Source organism: Prenolepis imparis, unplaced genomic scaffold, assembly GCF_030444845.1.
Source record: "Prenolepis imparis isolate NDT839.2.m4 unplaced genomic scaffold, iyPreImpa1.0 SCAF_5, whole genome shotgun sequence".
Classification (NCBI taxonomy): domain Eukaryota; kingdom Metazoa; phylum Arthropoda; class Insecta; order Hymenoptera; family Formicidae; genus Prenolepis; species Prenolepis imparis.
In genome coordinates this window covers 12,323,327-12,347,026 of record NW_028141163.1, presented here as the reverse complement: position 1 = coordinate 12,347,026, position 23,700 = coordinate 12,323,327, and the positions used below count along the sequence as shown (strand labels likewise).

At 27.9% G+C, this 23,700-nt stretch overlaps 1 protein-coding gene across 3 annotated transcripts; it reads left to right on the top strand.

The window, feature by feature from the left end:
• The first annotated feature begins 128 nt into the window (after positions 1–128).
• On the top strand, positions 129–22,302 carry Jus (EB domain-containing julius seizure protein). Of its 3 annotated transcripts, none has more exons than XM_083039555.1 (7): positions 129–252; positions 337–816; positions 13,267–13,419; positions 14,031–14,171; positions 14,847–14,961; positions 15,244–15,431; positions 16,707–22,302. In XM_083039555.1, the coding sequence occupies exons 2-7, from the start codon at positions 654–656 to the stop codon at positions 16,856–16,858; spliced, it is 912 nt and encodes a 303-aa protein (XP_082895681.1). In that variant the 5' UTR covers positions 129–252; positions 337–653; the 3' UTR covers positions 16,859–22,302. The 3 variants fall into 3 exon arrangements, with proteins under 3 accessions (XP_082895681.1, XP_082895682.1, XP_082895683.1); XM_083039556.1 differs by having other exon boundaries at positions 141–256; XM_083039557.1 differs by lacking the exon at positions 129–252 and having other exon boundaries at positions 265–816; positions 16,610–16,774.
• The last annotated feature ends 1,398 nt before the right edge of the window (positions 22,303–23,700 follow it).

Here is a 23,700-nt window from a genome sequence, read left to right as displayed (position 1 = left end):
ACTGCCAGGCGCCAGGCAGCGCCAGGCGCTGTCCTCCGTTGTTGTCCGCAGGGCGCAGTGCGGCGGAAGAAACAAAGGAGAGGAGGGAGGAGGTGGAAGCGCCGCGCCGCAAAGCGGTGGTAAAGGAAGTGAAAATGTGGCGCTCCATGTACTGCGCAGAACATCGGCGCGGTGAACGTCGCGACGACCCTTTGCGCGGGGTGAGTCGTCGCTTGGTGCCCGCGCCTTTTCGCTGCCCTACATGACACAATCGTACGTGAGTGTACACGAGCATAACGCGATTCTATCTCGTTGTCCGAATTGTTCCATCTATATACGAATCGCTGTCCTTTATAGGGAAAAGGATCCGATGACATATTTAGGATCGGGCATATTTATTCTTTGAACGACAACGAAGGAAGTCGTAAAGGCGCGGGGGAGGATCGTGAAGATAGCTACGGATATAAGGTCAGGCGAGGTTCCGTGACAGAGCGCCTATGCGCGTGATCGATCGCGCGCATCTCCACGATCGGCTGGAGAATCTGGAGATGTGATACCGGAAGTAGGCCAGGCAGGATTGACCTGCGTGGGTATACAGGGTAGAGGGTGCGAGTACACGACGTGTATAAGCTGTAAGGAGTGGGGCCGGGAAAACGAGAGCAGTAGTCGTAGAAATGCGCGTCGTCGCGACAGCCTGCCCATCGCCGATGTACTCATCGTCGAGGACCACTCTCTGGTGCGATAGTATCATCGTGCGATTGCTCGGTGTCGTTCTGGTCACCTGGATCATCCATGATCAGCCGGCCTTGGGTCTGCCGGAGTTGACGACGGTGGAAGGTAATAACGAACTTTTTTATTATTCGCTTCAAGTTGCGCGATGTTCAGGATCCTATGCGTCATTCTTTTTCGATCTGCATTACGCGCGGGAATTTTCACATTTTTCACGTTTTCAAAATAACAAGCAAGTATATAAAAATCGTTCCATTGTTTTCATAATTAGAAACATCGACTTTCATAGTAATTTGTCTTCTACATGATTATTTTTATTTAAGTTTTGCACATAGTTTATATACATATATACACATAGTTTATATATACATATACAATGTCTATAATAAATCTATATTCTATAAATCTACATATTTTTATATTCGATGCAAAAGTTTATAAGAAATGTTTACTTTTTAACCTGACATGATACAATGTCCTTCGCATGGCACACACATGCATTAAATTAATATAAATATAATTGATAATTATTAATACATAGTACTATTTTCTACTTTTCCCTTAAAATAAAAAAATTGCAAAGTTAATTATATAAGTTACTGTATTTCTTTTTAATAGACAATAGACAAAGGCTGCGCAGCTTATTTATACTTTAATTCGTATTATATATAATTAAAGTATATGTAATTAAATAAAAATATAAGATTTATAATAAGATTTAAATTTATATGTAATTAAATAAAAATATAAGATTTATATAATCTTATATTTTTAGTTAAAATATTTTAGATAGAAAAAAGCTTCGTTTTTTTACTGACATTTATATATCTAATTTAAAGATCAAGAGTAATTTTATATTAATCTTTTATAGCAATGTGTTATTTATACAACTTTAAATCTATAATACATCAAATTACCAAATATTCTTCAAGTTCAATAAAGTAGACTCAAGATTTTTACAAAATTTAAAAAATAACTAAAAATATTTTTTAAATTTCTAAAAAATTAAAAGTTCTTTTAGACATTGTTTAAACTTTTTTATTGTTATTTTTGAATGAGAACATAAAACAAATTTATTTCATTAAGATCATAGTGATGATATTGCACATATGTGAAAGTCATATTTCATAAGTAATATCATATAAGCAATATATGTAAGCAGATATCGCATAATTCTCTTGCAATAAATAACATGAAATAAATCAAAGTTTTTAAAATTTTATTCATATAGTTTCAATAAAAATTTAATAGTTAATGTAATTAAAGTAATAATTAATTTCACAATTTGATATGCAATCATTAAAATGTGTATGGAAAAGTTTACTTTGCAGATTAGATGAAGTTATCCTTCATGATATGCGTTTAGTTGTTATATAATTTCATTATCTTTTCGTTATCTTTTCCTGTATTGCAATTACATTCATAATGCATAATGCCATGTGAAGGACATTATATCATGTCAGATTAAAAAGTAAACATTTCTTATATAAACTCAAGCACTCGAACGAGTATGCAGTATTAATAAATGCATAAGAGGCTATCATATTTAAAGTAAGTTGCATTTGTTGACACTTCTACGTCATAACAAACATTACATGATATATATATATATATATATATATATATATATGCATAAAAATGGCAAGCATAAATCAATGCCTAAATGATAAAGATAAAAACAGGTGTCTAAAAAGAATTTGTAATTAAATAATATTTTTAAAAGTAAACTAATGCCTGTTAACACTGTATAATATTTCTGAATAAGAAGTATTGATTGTGGCAACAAGTAAATACATTTGTCGCTCAGTTTATGCAATATCTTTTTTGTGTGATCTCACATTTGCATTCTTTTAAAAGCCCCTTTAAAATAAAAATTATGGCTTATATAATATATAATCGCCATAAAAAATAATGGCTTATTTAATTTTAATATTTCGCTCAGTTGAATTGTTTTATGCATTTTGTTTTTTTTGGAATTTTATTTAGCTTCCGACGTTCATCTTTTATTTATCTTGATTCACCCAGACTAACACTTGTTCAAAAAGATTATATATGTGAACATTTTGCGCTTTTTATTATTAATGCTAAAAATCTATTGGTTCAACGTTCTGTTAACGATTTGAGCCTCATTTAATTTATTTCAATTTATTCATGTTGATGAATTTTCTCAATATATTTTTTCAATACATATATTCTTTGAAGATTTTCTCATTAAAATCGAAATATTAAAAATCTTAAAGCAAATATTCGATAAAGCAAAAATTTGTTTGTTTTTTAAATTTGTTCCAAGTGAACTTCTACATCAGAAAATTGTCCCGTTGTTATGATTTACTATTGAAATATGTAATTTCTCCCCTCCCTCCTCCTCTATAACAATTTGTTCTCTCAATTTTATTTGTTTTTAGCGAAATCTACCTTTTATATTATATATATATATCTTATGCTTTCTCTAATTAATGAATGTATTTTAATAAGTTTCTACGCTTGGGTGGGGTCAACCCAACAGCTTCTAAGCTGTTGGGTTTTACAATAAAAATTTTGGAGCAAAAACAGATTTTCAATTAAAATAGAAAAAACAATGAAGATTTTATAAAAAAATAACTATATTATTTGACGTAGCTTCGATATACTTTAATTCAAGAGAATATGTACAACATAAAACATAAGCTAAAATACTTTCTAAAAAATTAAGAGCAAGTTTAATTTGCAAAAATAAGTTTTACATGTTACTTTAGCAATGTAGACGGAAATAGTAAAAACGTTTTAAAAATCTTATTTTTTATATATCTTTTAAAAAAAATTTATGTGCACATTTTTGGTACTATCTTCATGAAATAAATTGTTTTATTTCTAAAATATTTTCTTCCTTGTTTCATACGCATTTTTAATTTGTAACTTAACTTTGGCTAAGGCCAGTTTTTCAATAATAGTTTAAACTTATTGTTAGATCGAAGTTTAAACTATATGCGCACATGTGTTCTGCGCAAAGTTTAAACTTCGATCTAAGTTTAAATTATTATTGAAAAACCTTAAGTTTGCTAAATTTAAATTTAGAATCATTAAAGTTACACTTTACTAATCTTGATTCAGTTCTGCTTGATCGAGGAAATTAAATATAATAAAGTTTGTTATATTTTTTCTTTAAAATTAGCAAAAGAAAATGAGTTGTCCGATACAAGCACGCGATATGTGTGTATTAATAGTAATTTTTAATATTTGTAATATTCCATAATATCTTGCAATTAATCCGTAATAAAAAGATTTTAAACAATTTATCTATATACAAAAATATTAAATTATTAAATGATATTAAAGTACAAAAAAAATTAATGTAACGTAAATTATATTTTATCACTAACAATCAATATAGTGATGAGGACGAATACTAATACACACTTACCAAAAACGTTATAATGATACATAGAAGACAGAACACTGGTCTCCATTGACAATGAGAGCTTGTCAAAGACTATTCTTTTAAGCACTTTATAGACTTTAACACTTTAGCAGTTAGCATAATAAGAAAGTCAGTAATAGGACATTTAGTATAATAGGATGTTTGGTTTTGGGTAGAAAAATAGAATAGAGATAGAAGCGCTTCCAAACCGACAGAAAAAACGATTAAAATGACTAAATAAAAAGAGATAAGTAAACTTGCCCAAAGTAGTTGGCTAAATACCGCCAGAGACAATAGAATCAATCTTTAAAAAGAAAGAGACCATCGGAAATATATATATTGATGAATATCATATACACAGAGAGAATTTTCTCTTAAAATTTACCTTAAAAATCATGGTAATCGTGGGACAATATGGTAAGAAAAGAATTTTATGAGAATTTCTTTGATTAATATATTTATCACAAAAATAATATCTATTACAATAAAATATAAAATATGTTTGATTAATTTTACTATGCAGTTTAGTAAAATTAATCAAACATGTTTTATATTTTATTGTGATAGATATTATTATTTTTATTGTGATAAATATTAATGAGAGAAATTCTTATAAAATTCTTTCCATACCATATTGTCTCACGACTACTATTTTCAAGATAAATTCTAACAATAAGAGAAAATTCTCTCTGCGCAGTTAATTGCGCTTAATTGCGCTTAATTGCGCCGTGCGATATGAAATAAAAAATTCCATTGAAGTTTAATGCAATATATCAAATGTCCGATTATAAGTTTGATCGCACTGACCTCAATAATGGCACTGTGCCAAACTAATCTTAAACAAGCCTATATCGATTCTGGTCTCCGCATATCGGAATAGAAGCATCAGGTAGCGTATGTGCAATCAGAATAATCCCACGAGATAAATGCCTTATAAAGCACGAATTATGTGATAAATTGTCTATCGATTTTGCAAAGTCAAGATCGGTATCTCTTGCATATGCCTAGAACAGCGTTCAAGCTAGTATTAACAGGCTCGCATATATTATGTTGTACGTTTGATTTACATCTTATTTAGCATGATCAGAGATATGCATTATTTGAAATAGACGCATTTCAAATGGAAATACAAAATGTAAAATACCTCTGTTTTGTATTTCGCATTTTAAATATATACATTTTTTCGAAAATTCTTTTACATTTCCATTTAAATAATTTTCATTATCAATTTTCTATTTTTATTATTTACTTTTATATTTTTCTTGCAAACTAAAAATTAATCGAGATATCAATAATATGTACGAGTATGTACAACGTAATGAAGTCACTGTTATTACAACCTCATTCTGGCTTTGTTGATTCTAATTAAGAAACCTTGTAGAAAGAAAATAGGAAATTCTCTCTTTAAAAATCTTGTTTTTTCTAAAAGCACATTCTACTTTGAAATAGCATATTGCAATCAAAATATCATTTTAAAAAATTTTGAATGATACACAGTAATAACATCAGATCGATAAACATAAATAATAGCGTATAAAGGGGGCCAGAGACTAACAATGTTAAAATTTAAATTAATTGTCTATAATTGGCACATATATGTCGTCTAAATTTTCGGTATCACTCTGCAGATTTAGATTATTTTAAGTTTTTAAGATTATTTTATTTTTTGTCTCTTTATAAAAATATACATATATCATTTCAGAAATGTCTTTTTCTCAAAACCGGTTCCTCATTCAAAATCGTCACATTGTTATAATCGAAAAACATTTTTATTTAACAAAAAAAAACATTTAAAAAATGCCTATTGCTAAAAACTTTTTATTTTATTTTTTATTTCCTATTTTAAAGTAAGTATCTAAAAAACATTTTTAAATAGAAAGGTTCCAACTATTTTGCATTTTCTGAGGGCAACAGGATATTAAAAAAATAATAAATTGAATTTGTAATTCGCACGTAAACGATGCAGTAATACGAATGGAAAAATCCATGTATAATCTGGCATAATAAAATTGAAAGATATATGCATATTTTGGGAGATATCTCTGCTTAACACTATTTGGCAAGGTATCAGAGTATCTTCTGCAATATCATATCAAGGAAGGCGGTAGTGTCTTGCGCATGCAGCAATTACATATAGCAAATTACACGCAAAGCAGCGAGATGGATATCTATATGGATATCTATACACGAATCGCTCAGTTGAAAGTACTTCATTTATATTTACCAAGAAAAAAAAACGCATATAAAAGAATGATTGAGCATATATTTTAATTCCATTTTATATTATTTTTGTAAACTTAAAATTATGTTATATTATCAAAACTCTAATCCTAATCCTAGAAATTTAATCTAATTTTAATAACAGCTAATAAACTGTTAAAATAGCAAATATTGAGAATATCATAAAGATTCTTAGCATTAGTAAAAGTCTAAGAATAAAGAAAGTCTTTAAATAATTGAACAATTTTTTTTTTTTTTTTTTTTTTTTTTTTTTTTTTTTTCCCCTCTTCAAGACTAGAATAAAATTATTTTTATCGAAAACGATAAAACGTTCACGATAGTTCGGAATATAATGTAATTGATGTAACATCTGTGTTATGTAGGGCGCTAAGTATAAAACACACCAAATAAATCAATAAACAACATAATGCAGCCTCGTATATAGCTGTTATTTATTTACGTCATGCATGTAGCATGTATTACAGTATTACACCATATCAAGACCTAACTTAAAAAAAGTGTTATTACATTCAGGGAATCCCACTCATACTGTGGAATTCCCTGAATGTAATAACACTTTTATTTTCTTCCCATTTATTTATTATTTCCTAAATTAAAGTAAACAGATTATAATAACAAATAGACATGAAATTAATGGTTTGAACTAAACTTTATTACGAGTATGGAAATTTTGACTCTTTCATGAACGATTGACTAAATATATAAGTAGATGATCCATCCAATCGCCAATGAAGAAGTCGGAAATTGGCTTATCGCATGATCAAACAATTAGAGCCAATGTAAAATATCAAGCCAATAAAAAAATTCGTATAAATTCTGAAATAATCTTGCTTATCGCATGATCAAACAATTAGAGCCAATATAAAATATCAAGCCAATAAAAAAATTCGTATAATTTCTGAAATAATCTTGTCAAATCATACGTCGTTGCATTCATTTTGAATAGCGGTACAATTTTTATTATATATATATATATATATATATATATATATCGGAATATATTTACATTACTGTAAAAAAAATATGCATAGCATCTCTTCTCTATAACACAAATAACTTTTATGATTTATCAATATACTCATAGAATAGTTGACCTGAAATCATTTAATTTCATGTATATTTGTTATGATTTATTTACTTTAGTTTAAATTAGGAAATAAATAAGGGATGATTGTTTATGCTGGGACATTCTGTATATGTATATCGACTTTATTTGCTATCTTATTGTAATCGATTTTATTTGCTATCTTATTGTAATAATTTTTCAAGAAACCAAAAGATATGCTATTAAAAAGGCAATTCAATTTGCACATTTGAAATCAGTTTAACAATTATATTTTTCAGGCAAAATTTATTATACAAAATTTCAAATATATTCATGAAGCATATATTGCGTTCTTTGTTTATTATAGAACAGGAAATCTGCTCTCACATAAAAAAAGCTTCTGCCAATCCACACAAACAAAATTTTAATTTTTAAAGAAGGCATAATATAATGAAAAAATATTATGTTAATTAGAATTCAGATTAAGCAATGAAGAATTAAATATTATTCAAGTGTGCCCTTCCCTCCTTCTCTCTTTTCCTATCCCCACTTTCTCATTAATCCTTATTTTTGTGCTCTTTTTATTCATCTTAATTGTATTTTTTAATCTGATTGCTCTTTAAAAAATCTTGTAATCTTGCAATATTTCTACACGTGTATATATATTTAAAAATTCTTCTTGTAAAAAGATTTATTTATATTTTTATATTTATTTATATTATTTATATTATATTTATTTGTATTATTATATTTAGTTATAAATATAGTTATAAATATAGCCCACAAAGAAATATAAAAATAATTTGATGCTTTGTTGTAGAGATTCTTTTTTGCAAAAATTCAAATAAAGTTAATATTCTTCTCACATTTGCTACTTGATGTAGATTCGAGAGATAAGACGTGATAAGGAGAGATACGAGAACTCGCAAAATTTTGTAAAACATTGTACGTATGCTCTTTTCCAAACATAGAAAAGTTTAATAGACACTTCAGAGACACTCACTTTACAAAAATAATCATGCTAAATTAAATTTTTTTTTTTATACTTTTACGATTTATATCTTTTATAGTAGTGAGCATTTGTCTTTCCATTTATTGCCGCACACGTAATTTTCCAACACTTATGCGTGCGTAGATCACCTTGACGTCTATTGTTAAGCCTCGCTGGAATGATCGATATCAGAGATATTACGTCTCAAAGCACTGCAGTAATTGTATTGAATTTCTTTCCAACATAAATACCACCATGATAAGCTCAGAAACTGACACATTGACATAAAATTCATGTCAGTGCAAAAAAAATTTAACGATCTAGTACAATATGATAGAAGGCTTAAAAAGTAAACTTTTTGTCATATTTTTTGTATATACAGAATTATGCATATTTGATTATACAAATATAAGAAAACTTCGCTCACAAAGAAAGAAGGTAGTAAAACACAATTTATGTTTTTTCCCTTATTTTTAATTTGAAAAAATCAGGTTTTTTATCTTCTCAAAGGAATAAAATGCACTTATGCCTTCCTTACGAAATTTTTCAGTTGCATGAATCGTATATATTACATTTCTTATTGATGTGCTATCTTTGTGATTTTGTTCGTGGACTGGACGTTCTTATGGAAGTACATTTTAAGTCCAGTTTATGTCCACATGTCTGTGAACACAAATGGGATTAAAATCGGATGTTCTTTTTAAACATGAATCAAATATTTTAACCAAGTATTGAATATCCTATGGATATTCGATATATCTATGTTTAAATTGATGATCTTTTTATATTAACATTTAAAAAGCATTTATTGTTCAGTACTAAAATTAATTAACTGTTGTAAATATTAAGAAAAAGAATTCCATGATTTTTTTATTACTGATAAAATAAATGAAATATTTTTATATTATAACAAATGTTTTTAACATTAACTTAATATTAAACATAAAAATGTTTAATATTCATGAGAAAAAAATTTTTTTTAATATTTTTTATATACTATTATTTAATATTAATATTACTTATATTTGTTAGAAAGAAATTTTTATATTATAAAAAATTCTTTTTTAAATGTCCTTTTTAAATATCAATATGTTTTAATATTAACTCATGCAGTATAGAACATTTCAATTACGTTGCAGTAATTTTTGCAAGTTGATTTCATGCGAAATCATCTACATTCCAGAAATCATACAACTACATTCCAGAAACAATATTCAATAATCGCTATAGTTCGTTAACTTATCGCTATTAACATTTTATCATAAGAATTATATAAATAATATTTTCAATAATATTTGCAGTCAAGCAAAACTTAATTTTAAAAAAATACAAGGAATAGCATTAATATTTGCATGGTTATCAAGAAACAACTTATAAGTATATAATATTTATCTGATAAATTTTTATCGACACATTAATGCATTTAATCGGTTAAAAGTTACATAATAATGTTTTTCTTTAGATCTTTGTAATCAAAATTAATTTTTGTAAATATAACATATATTTTTATTTATTTGAATACTCGATGTTGTCTAACATTCTATAAAAATATCATAAATTTTCTTGATCTTATCTTAAATAAAAAAATAGCTAATTAATTCAAAATTTAAATTAAAAAATTTTTAAACAATTTGCAAGAATAAAACACAATATCCACAATACGAATATCCTTAGAAGAAGCGAGTTATGATAAATAAAAGTGCGAAAATCAGTACGCAAATTATTATTCTTTCCTTTCAAATATTATTGATTGAACATTTCTTCTCAGGCCATTGTCAACAATTGTCAAATAATACATAAATCGATAAAACGTGAATTATAGAAGTGAGTTCGTATGTGGGAAAACATATGGAATACTTATCGGACGAGTTCGCATATATATTCAAATATAAAATATAGAAACATACGAAATGTTGAAATAAAATAGATGTTCTATTTTTTTTCATTGTTAAAGTTCACTATATTCACATTGGCCCATATTCTGGATCTTCTTTTATCGTAAAAGCGCTTTTAAGCATACAGTTTCTGTAACAGAAATTATATTTGTTTTTTTGTTATTATTATTCTCTTTGTTATTCTCTTGTTATCCGTCTCAATTAGTGTCTTTAGACGCTCATTTAGTATTCGAAACATAAACGAAAGCGTATATTCATTTATTATGTGTTAATCACTCAACTTTCTGGAAGATTTTTTTGGTGGAGTTTCGGTAAGAGAGCAGGAAGACTCTGTCAATGAGACAGTGCCTTGATAGATAGGATATCGAAGTATAGATATTTTTTCCTGAAAAGATAAGTTTGTGAAACCAGTACAAAATGTATGAAGTTGTTTTTTAGAATTATCGTTACATTAAGAAAGTTTAATCGATTATCGATTCCCTCCTCCATCAGTATAAACTGTAACATCTGGTAGAATGAATTAAATATGTATAACACGAAATGTTGAACTTCGAGGAGAGAACCGTCAACGTAATATATGTTCAATAAAAGATTATTGGAAAAATATCAATCACTCTCGTTTCTAAATCTTGTAAAGTGATGTCAGCGTTTAGTCGTCGAAATGTTCAATAAATAATATTTGAAAGGAAAGAATAATTCGTGCGCACTGATCTCCGCGTCTGGCTCTTAATTGACCTGCTTCCCTTACCTGTGGCTATTCAATGTCAGAATCTTCTACTTCATCAAATGTTTTTTAGACACCTATTTAAAACAGGAAATAGAAAATAGCATTTTTAGCAATAGGCATTTTTAAAATAATTTTTAAAATAAAAATATTTTTGTTTAATATTTACATTTTTACATTTATTTATATTTAAATTCTTATTTTTTTATTTATATTTTATACTATGTATTATTTCTTCTATTTAACTTCTTATTTCTTTTAACTAACCAAATATTGAAACGTTAAATGTTACTATGAAATGATTGTTATTTTTAATAATTGAACAATCATAATCAAAAGCTTGTTTCAGGAGAAAAGTAAGATAATGTTCTTATGCATTGTTATGCATATCTTATATCTAAAAATGTGTTACCAAAATGGTATCAAAATATCAAATGGCTATATTAACAAAAAAATTAATTTTTAAATGCTTAATTATCAAATTTTTTATAATATGAAAAAAAATACCTATGCTACATAACTAAAGTGGAAATTGTATTAAAAATGCGAAAGAAAATATATATTAAAGCAGACAGAAAGAGAGAGATATATTTATAGAATTTATTCAATGTCCAGCAAATTAATTGATGACTATGGAATATTAATTAACATTCATATCCAATATTTGAAAATTATCACATTATTTTTAAGCAAAGAGCAACTGAAACAATACATACAAATTTTACTGTGTAATTTTATTATTATTATATAAAATTTATTACAATAAAATTACATTGAAAATTACATTAAATTACAGTGAAAATTTTTCACAATAAAAGTTTGTATTTTACTTCAATTATTTATTTTTAAAATAATATATTAATATATTCATTTTTAGACATAGATAATGAAGTTTTCTGTCAGAATCGTTAAATAATTTTCTCAACATTTTATCTAATAAAATTATATACATCTTCTAATACAACTTAATTTTATTTTAAGATACTGATACTTCATATATTACTCCTACTATACTTAATATTATTTACTATATAGCTTTAGTTATAAATATATAACCCATAAATGTTTAATGAAGCGCTTTCTCTCAATAAGAGAAGTCTTTTGACATTGAGCAGATTAATTAAGAGACTTGCACAAGTGTACACATATATGCATGCCTTCAAGTGGGCGTATGCATGCAGACTTGAAAGTAATTCAAAAGAAAAAAAGAGGCTAGTAGTGACGACATGTTAGGCGTGGGAGTTTTCGCATGTGAGAACATTGGCGACATGCCGTAGTGGACTGACCCACTTTTAATACATAGATTGACCTGCCTGGCGCCATTTTAACTTCGAACCGTCGAATAGTCGCCACTTTTAATTCTATATTTTCAAGTCGCAAACGGATTGTTTAATCTTACGAATAAAGTCTTTCTCTCCTTCATTTTATTACAACCTCCTTAGTAATATCAGCACAATTTTTTTTCCTTTATATATATATATATATATATATATATATATTTATTTATTAAACATTGAATTTGCTTCTGTATTTATTAAACGTTGAATTTTTATAAAATAAAAGTCTCCACTTTTTTGCAATTGCTTTGGAGGGAAGATTCTTTCTCTTTCTCATTTTATAAAATAATTGCTTTTTTATTTGATAAATTCTTAAAATGAGTATAAAAATTGTATATCAGCATATCGTTAATTGTTTTTAATATTTAAAATAATAGTAAAAAGTTGATGAATATACAAACAACTAATCACGTAAAATTAACATCATCGACGATATTTTGCCAGAAAAGCATATATATTACAACACTTTTTTTTTATAATATTACACATCTTTTATAAGCATCAGCACATATTAGCGTCAATTACAGAACTATATAATGTCACTGTGCTACTTTTCAGAAATAATTTCACATTAAGTATATAAAAATATGCTTTATGTATTATATCTAAAAATTTTTATCTAAAATTTTTAATTACATTAACATAATATTGACATAATTTATAAAATTGAGAAAATAAAAAGGTGACTATAATAAATTGTGTGCGACGAGGGTCTGTATTTTGTGATAATTTTCAGCATATGCAAGATTGTTTTTTTTAGAATGAAACAATATACTGTTATTTAATTTAAATTATATTATATTATATAATAGTTTAATAAATGTTTTTATTTTATATTTGTACAAAAGTGTTTCACATAAAAAATAAAAAGTTTATTATAAAAAAATATTTGTAAACTTATCTTTTTAACCATTTTGTATTCTTTCAGATCTATCCGGCAGGGGTCCCAAAAAATTTGGCGATGTTTGTGAGGTGGACAATGAATGCGGTTTTGCAGGTTCCTACTGCGAACCGAAAAAAAAACTTTGTACTTGCAAAGAAGAATTCGAAGCCACAAATCACCTCGATAAATGCGGACATGGTAAGTTTGGGTTCTTACCGGAAATATAATATATTTATTAGAGAAATTTTGTTATGAAACATAGTATTTGTACAACAGACATAAAATAATAATGATAAATCAACAAAACTGAAAAAAACTTATATAGCACGATCTAATTTTAAATATGTTGTAAAGAGTTTATTTTTTAATAACATGTGGAATTACGATTCTTTTATAATACTTGAAATATTTTAAGGTAAAAAAGAACGTGTATATGTAAAATAGGTCAAACAACATCGAGCTTTACTCAATAATTACTCCTTTATTAAGTGTTGTAGAAAAAAAAATTATTCAGGATTTTTCGATTTATTTTTTTGTAAGGAATAATGCTATGTATATATATACTATGCTATGTATAGATGTATATTAAAAAAATCGAAAAATCCTGAATAATTTTTTTTTTTATAACACTTAATAAAAGAGTAATTATTGAGTAAAGCTCAACGCTGTTTGACCTATTTTACATATACACGTTTTTTGTTGAAATTTATATATATTATATAAAATATTTAACATTTAATATATAAAGTAATTAAATTAAATTAAATTAAATTAAATTAAAATTTCATAACAATTAAAAATCTTTTTAGCGGCAAATGTGAATGAGTCCTGTTTCTTCCACGAACAATGCGAAGCACGAGTGATCCAAACGGAATGCCGCGACAGCCGATGTATCTGCCTTTTCGAGAAAATCCCGGTGACCCAAACTGATGGTGTTATAATATGCGTCGGTAAGAAATGAAATTAAATTCTCAAGAAACGGAATATGATAATTTTAATTAAGATCCCCGTCACGTCTATACACATACCTACATATTTCAACATGGCTCGGCAAAAACTAAAAGCGTGGGATTAATAAAGCTCCTGCTTTCAATGTCTTTCAAAGATACCAAGAATACCTTTTTAAATATAAAAGCATAAAAAGATAAAAGAAGAAAAAATATGAATTAACATTGCGAGTTTGCTCTCTTAAATTAAATGTACCCATAAATGTGACCGTTTAAAAAATATATGTTCAAAAAAAAAATAGACAGTTTTATATATATAATATTTTTAATCATCAATGCTTATCACAAATGTTTATCGCAAATACCTAAAAATTCATAATAAATATCATTACAATAAATATCCTTTATGTATGTGTGTGTATAGAAATAATTAAAAATTGGTAACCACTTTTTTTTTAATTACTCTGATTAAATTAATTTCTGATTTTTTACTTTTTAGTTATAATGCATTCCTTTTCTTAATTTTATGATTGTTTCTCATTTTATCAATAACAATAATACAATAATACTACCGATTTAGCTTTTAATGTTCTCAGGATAGACATGTATGTGTGAATTTTAAGTTTACAAACTTTTATTTCTGTAGTCTTTAATGTTAATCCACTATTTTGTTTTTAGCCGAAGTCCAAGAGCCAACCAATCTCCAATACATCGATCCAGCGATGATCGGCGTTCTCGTTGGCATGGCATTAATGTTCATCATCATTTGCGTCGTTCTCAGACTCTTCAGCAAGTAAGCAAAATAATCCAATTAATATTAAATATAATTATATGTATTCGTGTGTATTATCTCGTGTAAATAACGCGTACAAATATTACATATTTATATCTATAGATTATACATCTGTAGATTTGTTTAAATATTATAATGCAGCACATCTCATGTATTATTCGTAAAATTTATTCTGTTTAAGTGAAAAAAATTTTTTTTTTCTTCTTTTTCTCCTCAACTTCTAAATATATATGTATATGTATATATTATATTCGAAAATATATTCTCGATGTAAAATTGCAGAGCTCGTTGGCGAGAGAATCGCACCATCTTTAATACACCTAACGCACGATTGATGAACGTATCGTTGTTAAGAGAGAATAAACTCTTACACGCTCAGGAGAGACGTGGTTCAAGAGCGAGCGTACGAATCCCATCAAGGCAACCCTCGATGGTTTCCTTGAGACCTCACTCGCCAAACGCTTCACAAGGTGCGTTTAACACTTTCAGCACTCGCAGCATAGAGTGTTAGCTGTATGAATTTTTCATTTATATTTACAAAGCAAGCAACTTATTATACAAAGTCCTAGTCCCAACAGAGCAAATGACTCTTTTGTTTCTTTTGAGACATTTCTAGCGCAGTTGTAAAAATCAATAAATTTAAAAAAAATAGCTTAATAAATAATCTACAAGGTTGAGACACTCACAAGCAAAATTTTTAATCTAATTAATAAGGCAAGAATTGGTGAAAAACGAAGTCTAATAAGGCTCTGATATTAAATATCTAATTAACAGAAAATGTGGTTATTAAAAACCAGGCATGGTTAATAAAGCACATTCTATTCTTGTAATGAGAATCTATTGATTAATTCTGTAAATGTATGTTTCGATCTATGGATTGGACCATTTATATTTGCTGTAATGGATCGAAACGTTCCATTGTAAAAATTTTTTTGCGACAAATTCTTCAGAGGATAAATTTGATTTTACTTTGTAATGATTTTATTTCTACATGATCTCTCTTGCAAATCCAAACAAAATATATATACGAATAGATAGACATAGAATTAATCTTATACAATCTAATGTTTCATTTGCCCTATTGAGGACATGTAATTTTTTAAATAATAACTTACGAATTTTATTCTGGACAAAGTTTCTCTGAATATAGTTTATCGAAGCTTGCTAAATATAGTTGCTTGCTATAGTAAAATTTCATTGCTTGCATTCGCACAACGAATTGTTTACTCATTTTTATCGAAATTAAATACAACAATTATAACAATTTGACATAATTATATTGTTAAAATAATGATTCAGAGTAACTTCTATAAAATTTTAATAAGATTTTAATCATCTTTTGTTGTTTATTAAGAAGTTAAAAATAAGTAAAAAAATTTGTTTATTAAAAATTATTAAAAGCTATAAGCAAAGAAAATTCAATCCAGTAACAGACACAGTCTATACTGTATTCAGGGAGAGATCAGACGGAAACTCCGTCCGTTTCGCTCATGAAGCGCTTGTAAAATCGCGAATTCTCAGAAACTGCACGAATCTCTCCCTGGATACAGTATAGCATGTATCATTATACACGCGGGTACGCGAACTATTCGTCCTACGTTAGAACGATTGACTATTTTGCTCTGACTAATGCGTTTCTTTCGCGCAGGTCTTCATGCTTAAAGTTATTCTGGCTTTTCGTGTCGTGCTGCCGCGCTGTCATGCGAAAGCACGCGATACTTTAGCAAGAAAATCTCTGTCGCCAGGGTCACAACCAGGATCTCGACGTGGGAGTCGCACCAGCAGTGGGAACGCTTCGGCCGCTTCGCTGAAATCTAACAAATCGCCGAATCATACGAACAACGTCACCGATCCTGTTTCGAAGAACGTCACCGTCGAGATCGACGTAAAGGCATAAATAAATCGTCTTTCCGCTGCAGCAAATGGTCCGATCGACATTCCCGTTTATCACTATCTAGTCTTGTATAGCTACCATACATGGCGCTACATAAAAGATCATCTCTATCTATACATCTTCAATGCGTGAGTAATTGGTCTGTTGCTCTCGACTTTGTTAAATAATTGAAAATTTTATATTCATTAATTTAATTATTCATCGAGAAATACTTTGCTTAAATAATAATTACATATAAATCGCAACACTGACAATTTCAACCGTCAAAGTCTCAATAAAGTTGAGGCATAAGTTATAAAGCATCCAAGTTCGAAAATAATTTTATTGCGCTGCTTTAATAATGGCAAAACAATTATTTAGTTATGTTAATTACGAAAAATTCTTTTAACATACCTTTTTTGACAATTGATATTTTCATATCTAATGAATGACGATTAACAGAATAATTTTTGATTAATTTTCTGCATTATCTTGATAGATATTATATAAAGAAATCATTTTTAGAGGAAAAAACAGCGCATTATAAAATGATGTAAATTATCAGTAATACAGATTATTCAAACGCCTATTATGCTATTTTAATAACAGCAAATGCGAATAAAAACTATCGTAATAGATTAAATTGAATGATTAGCAGTGATAAGGGCATCCAAGTTCGAAAATTAATTATTAATATTATTAAAATTATTGATTTATATAAGTGAAATAAGTCGCTTTATAAATATGTGTATATATTTTGATGTGCATTTACTGAAGAAATCATTTACATTTCGCTTGTGTTACGAGTCAATGAGTCTTCAAAATAAAGTTTTTCAAAAACGAAATATATATATATACATATATATTTCTGTTGACATAATCAAAATTAACACACACGCACAAAGATTGTTTGGTAATCATCTTTCGTATGTAAGTCTTTTACCGTTTCGCAATAATTAATTTTTAAAAAATCGGTCATTTCGCACAGCGAGAAGAGACATTACAATTACGCGGTTGCGCAATACATACATAATTAAACGCTTGACTATTAATCCTAACGCTTCATCGTGCGTTTAGCAACCGCGCCTAGCAACCGCGTAACAACAATAGGCTGTTCGCGCGGATTGGCTGATCTTTTTACAATTTCTCATTGATTATTGCGAAAATCACAAAATGGTAAAGAACTTTTCTGTTTAGTTTATTGTGTTCTACCTGCTCACAAGCGTTGATACAATCAGACACCTGTGTGTATGTGTGTGTGTATATTTCGTTTTTCAAAAACTTTATTTTGAAGACTCATTAAATCGTAATACAAGTAAAATGTGATTTCTGCAAATGCACGTCAAAAATGTAGAATTAAAATATTTTCATATAAAGTTTTATTTTGAAAAAATTAATTTTATATATACATATATATATATATATATACCTATATATATATAAAATGTTTGTGTAGTTATGAAAATAGTAGAAATTGATTTTTAAATTCGATACATACATTCAATATATATTTGAATCCTAAAAGGTTCAGGAAGAGAGAGAGAGAGAGAGAAAGAGAGAGAGAGAGAGAGAGAGAGAGAGAGAGAGAGATTATTTGAAAAAACATTTTTTATTAATAAAATAGCTATCACAATGCATTAGTATTACTTAAAGTTGAAAAAAGATGGAAATTGTCATATCAATTTGTATTTGATGATATAATTTTATTGTTTGTTCATCTATTAATGTACATAGTTTTTCATTGAGTTGTTTCGCGCTGTTTCAATTTTCAATCAATATGAGTGTGTAAAGTGTGAATCTGTAAAGTAACATATTTCTCGGACCAAGCGGTTTTAGCACCGCAATTGATTATTCTGTTTAACGAGGATTATATGTAATTACATATAATATATAATTGGTATCCCATCAGTACATTAAAAAGATACAGTACACGCTTACAGAACAATCCATGAAAAGTCCAATAGAGAGGAAACATCTATACTAACATCTATAATCTATACTATACTATAAAAAAAATCATCATATAATGGAAAATAGCAACTGCAATTGTAAATTATTCATCCATACAGCAGTTAATATTAAGAGAAATATAAAAACAAAGTTGATACAATGATAGCTTCCTTGTTTAATACTGATCAGATTCACACATGCAGTCTAAATTATATTAAGATTTGATAGAAACAAAGGCAATTATTTTCAACGTCGAAGCGATGATCGAGACGATCAAACGCGCAAGCCTTTTCTCTGAAAGTTTTCTCGATATAATGTTGCACCATCGATAGATAGACGCGGAAAGACGATAATCGTGGGATATTAACGTTTAATCCTTTACATCGAAAGCGACGATACCAACTTGATTCGCGATAAGCCAATGCGAAAGGGACCAGAGGGGAGTATTTCAAGTGACATCTCTCTCTCGAAAGTACGAAATTAAAAACGAAGAGCGTTGCCAGATTTATTAAGATGGTGCTATGTGATGATAATTAAACTTAAGATTATATATAAGAAAGTTTAGACATTCTCCCTCGATTATCCATAATGCTATATTATATAGAGTACGCAGTCGCATATAATCAGTGACTAAAGAGTGCTAAACTAATAAGTTATATGTTATCACTGTCTCTCGCGCAATTTTCGCAATGCATTATAGATTTTTTTGAGGGAAATATATATAAGCTGATAAAACGTCTTAATCTTCTTATATATAATCTTATTTAAACACATATAATAAATATTAAGCCACAATCGTATTGAATGATAATCGCGTTAATTATGTATATGCAATCACAGAACGCGAATATATAACATTTCTTCAAGCAAAAGTTTTTCATTTAAAGAAGATAAAAGCTTTGACGAATTTTTCGTAGAGATATATTAAAAGCTTTTTTGTTTATTTTTTTTAAATTTATTATAATATTTATATTAAATATTAACAAAGGAAACATTTTTTTTTCTTTTCCTCGGGAACTTGATAGCTGATATATTTTACGATGATAAAAAACACATTATAAAAGGCATTACATGCATTTTTATTGAATTAAATGAGCGATGATGCGGTGTGAAGAAAAATGATAACATGATTATAATATATTTTATTTCATATATATGTCATAATTTTTCTTTGCCACATTTAGAAATATTTACGAAATTATATATCTTCGGTGTAATTCTTATCGAGTTAATATTGATTTCGAAAATAGTTAAATACGCGATTAGAATTTAGAATCGATGCTCATGTGTGTGATACAGATGACATTGAAAATAAATTCAGCTTATTAAACACGTAGACGTGTATGTCGAATTTAACGCTAATACAACATCGGTAATGATTACTATAATAACGCGGAACTATGTAGATCAAAATTCCATAGTTTTTCCATTATTAATAAAAAATAAAAAATAAGATAAAAGTAAGAAAAGAGAAGAATTTTTGAAGGATTAACGAATATTGAGGGATATGATTCTTTAAAAAATAGCGGTATATGTGTGGATTTAATTTGTAGTAATCTCCTAAGAATATGCATATATTTCACACAAAGTTCTAAGATATATTTTAGGATTGTAGAAATATTGCTAACAACTATAAGAGTGTTATTGTCTCTTCTATCACCACTTTTCTCTCTGATAACTCTCTTCTTTATGATACATTTGATTTCTGATTTTATGTTTAAAACATATCACTAAACATGCTTTTTATTAAACATACTTTATTAAAAACAGTAATATATATGTACAATCATACACAATATACGATCAATAAATATTGCATATGCATTTATCATGTCCAAGAGAAAGATACTTGATTTCTGATCAGATATCTGATGTATAGAAAAAAAAAATTCTGTTTTTAGAATGACCAAAGACATTACGATTGTATACACAATTATATATACACAAGTTTGGACACGCAATTTTATACGAATGTTTTATTAATCGCAGAAGATTGGTATCGAAAACTTGCAATGTCCGTAACAAAATCGTAAGAGTACATGAACGACGGTAGTCCAATATAATTATATCTCAGTAATTTAGTGCCTGCGCTGTCGTATTTATAGTAATAGTAATAGATTTATATTTATCAATTGAGTATTATATACATTTATATATATATATGTACTCGTAATAAATAGTAAGTACATATATGTAAGTTATATGGTATATGAATATGTGTATGTATATGCATACACATGTACACATATACTCATATTGCGAAATAATCTATAAAATAGATTAATAGATATATATATATGTATGCATGCACACGATATAAATATATATACGTGTGTGTGAACGATTATATAAGCTTAGCACTATTTACACTATTTGTATAGATTATTTCTCTAACGTCTAGCTATACTGTCTCCATATTCTGTGATCCGTGTGCAATACATAGCTGTGATTATTCTTGCAAATATTTTAATGGTTTTTATTATTGTTAATATATTACTGTCTCTATTATACTGTCGCATTAATATTATTATTATTATTATCATCATCATCATTATAATTGCTATTGCTTTTATAATTACTCGCACGAGGAGTACAGAAACAAACGATTCGCTTAATATTATTGCTTCACACTTGATTGTGTTTAAAGAACTTGGCCCATTTTTATAGATTATTTAGATCATCTACAGAATTATATATATAAATCATACTTCAAATTGTATCAGTAATTAAAAATATAGGCGCATTGTATTACCTTCAAGATGAGGAATTTGTTGTAAAAATGTCGATAATTCCTGGTTAACAGGAAATCAATTGAATAATTTAACTAATCACGAGTGATCACAAAACTCTGATATGTGGAAATTATGAATGGCAACTTAAAAATCTCAGGTATTTTAATCACATTTGGCATATAATCGTCTTTAATCCATTTAATGCCTGATAAAAAAGCTGCAGCAGCATTTGTATACTGCCTTTCATTGCAAGACTAGTCAAATGTATATCATCAGATTGTAATACTAAGAGCAGATTGAATATAAAGGAAACAGTTTTAAGTTGCGTAGTGGAAGATAAGAGTATTAACCAGAGGTTTACTCAATTCTATTCGATGACGATGAGAATTTCGACAGCTTTCCGATATTGATCGAAAATAATCTACACAATAGCTTTTAAAAAATATCAAATAAGTAAACTGGATGAGCGATGTCTAATAAAACTAACAATGAGCCATAATATTGGAACTGATAGCAGATCCAATATCTGATAGTAATCAGCATTATTCAATCTTTCTTGACCAGAATACAATAAACATATTAATAAGACATATTAATCAATAGACATATAATAAATATTAATTTTAATATGCTTTAAAAATTGATGCACGAATGGCGACTATATAATATATATACAGATGGCCCAAAATGGGCCAAGTTCTTTGTCACTTTGGCATAGGATCGCCCAATGAATTCACATTCGGGTCGAAGAAAAAAAACATTATTATTATTAATATTTTTAATGTAGGTGCATATGCAATGAAACGAAAGTGTGCGATTCCTCACTATAGGAGGGATGATGCATGGTGTGTGTGTATGTATGTATATATTTGATGAAACTAAGTTTAATGCACAAAAAAAAGATTTATGTAATTAATAGACATATAACATATTAATGGACGTCGGAACGATTCAAAAACAAAATTCGGGGAAAATTTCTGTTCCAGAATCGTGCGATTGCGAGCGATATTAAGTATTATATAGTATAAATTATTGTCTTTATAAGTCTAAGTTTGGTGTATAAGCGTTATAACAATTTGCCCTCCCCCTCTCGTGATCAATCACGTAATGATCTGCATAAAATCTAGATAGATCATGGTCCCCATTGGCAGGATGATGGCGAGTGAATTGTCTTTTTTTCTTATAAGCTTTAAAAAATATAATTATCTATAGAATATATATATATAGATTAGATGAAAGCTTTTCGACGATACGGAACTATATTCTAACTATACTTATTCGACTTTATTTATAACAAGTATAATTATGAGCAAATTTGTGCACAAATCTTTCTCTCCGCCCTCAAACAAAACAAAAAAAAAAGAAAAAAGAAAAAAAGAAAAAGCAGGAACAAACAGAGTGCCTATTCTCTCTTTATTACTCGAAGATGCTCACTCATACTTTAATGTATAAGTATCTCTATAACTCTACAAATCACTAATTCTACAAGTAAGGAATTAAGTCACATATTTTGCACATTATGATCATTTCTCATCAGTAAAAAAAAAGTGCGACGGTAATAAGAATAACATTTTCTAAAGTGCTGGTGCTTTGTAATATTGGATCTTGCATATAAGTATAATTTTCTTCATTGTTCGCCATTGTTTATTTGATAAGCCGATGATAAGCGTAGATAAATAATACATGTAATTAAAACTTTCTCTTATTAGAATTAATTTTATTTTGTACACGCGCACTGATTCGATCTCAAATGTGTATATTATATAATTAGCTTCAATTTTAATTATACTCTCGCATATATAATTATCCACTAAACAATTTGTAAGTGTGAGATTATACCTTTAACAGTCGTTGTACGCATCTCAAAAGTGTTTGCATTACGCATATGATCGCGTGCCAAACCGATCCACTATATTATCATTAAATCAACAAATCCACGTAATTGTTGAAACAATTACGATCAATTTTTTTCAACGACCAAATCAATTGCAATGATGATAGATTAGGATGCTCAGGATCTTCTTAATATCGTACTGAGGAATAGATAATACAGCGAATGATGAAGAATGAAATTGTGATCCAAATATGGGGAAGTGTTTGGATCACTGCTCGTTCTTAAAGAATGTTCAACAGAAAGGTTTCAGCAAGATTATAAAATGTCATGTCTATATGCAAATATCTACA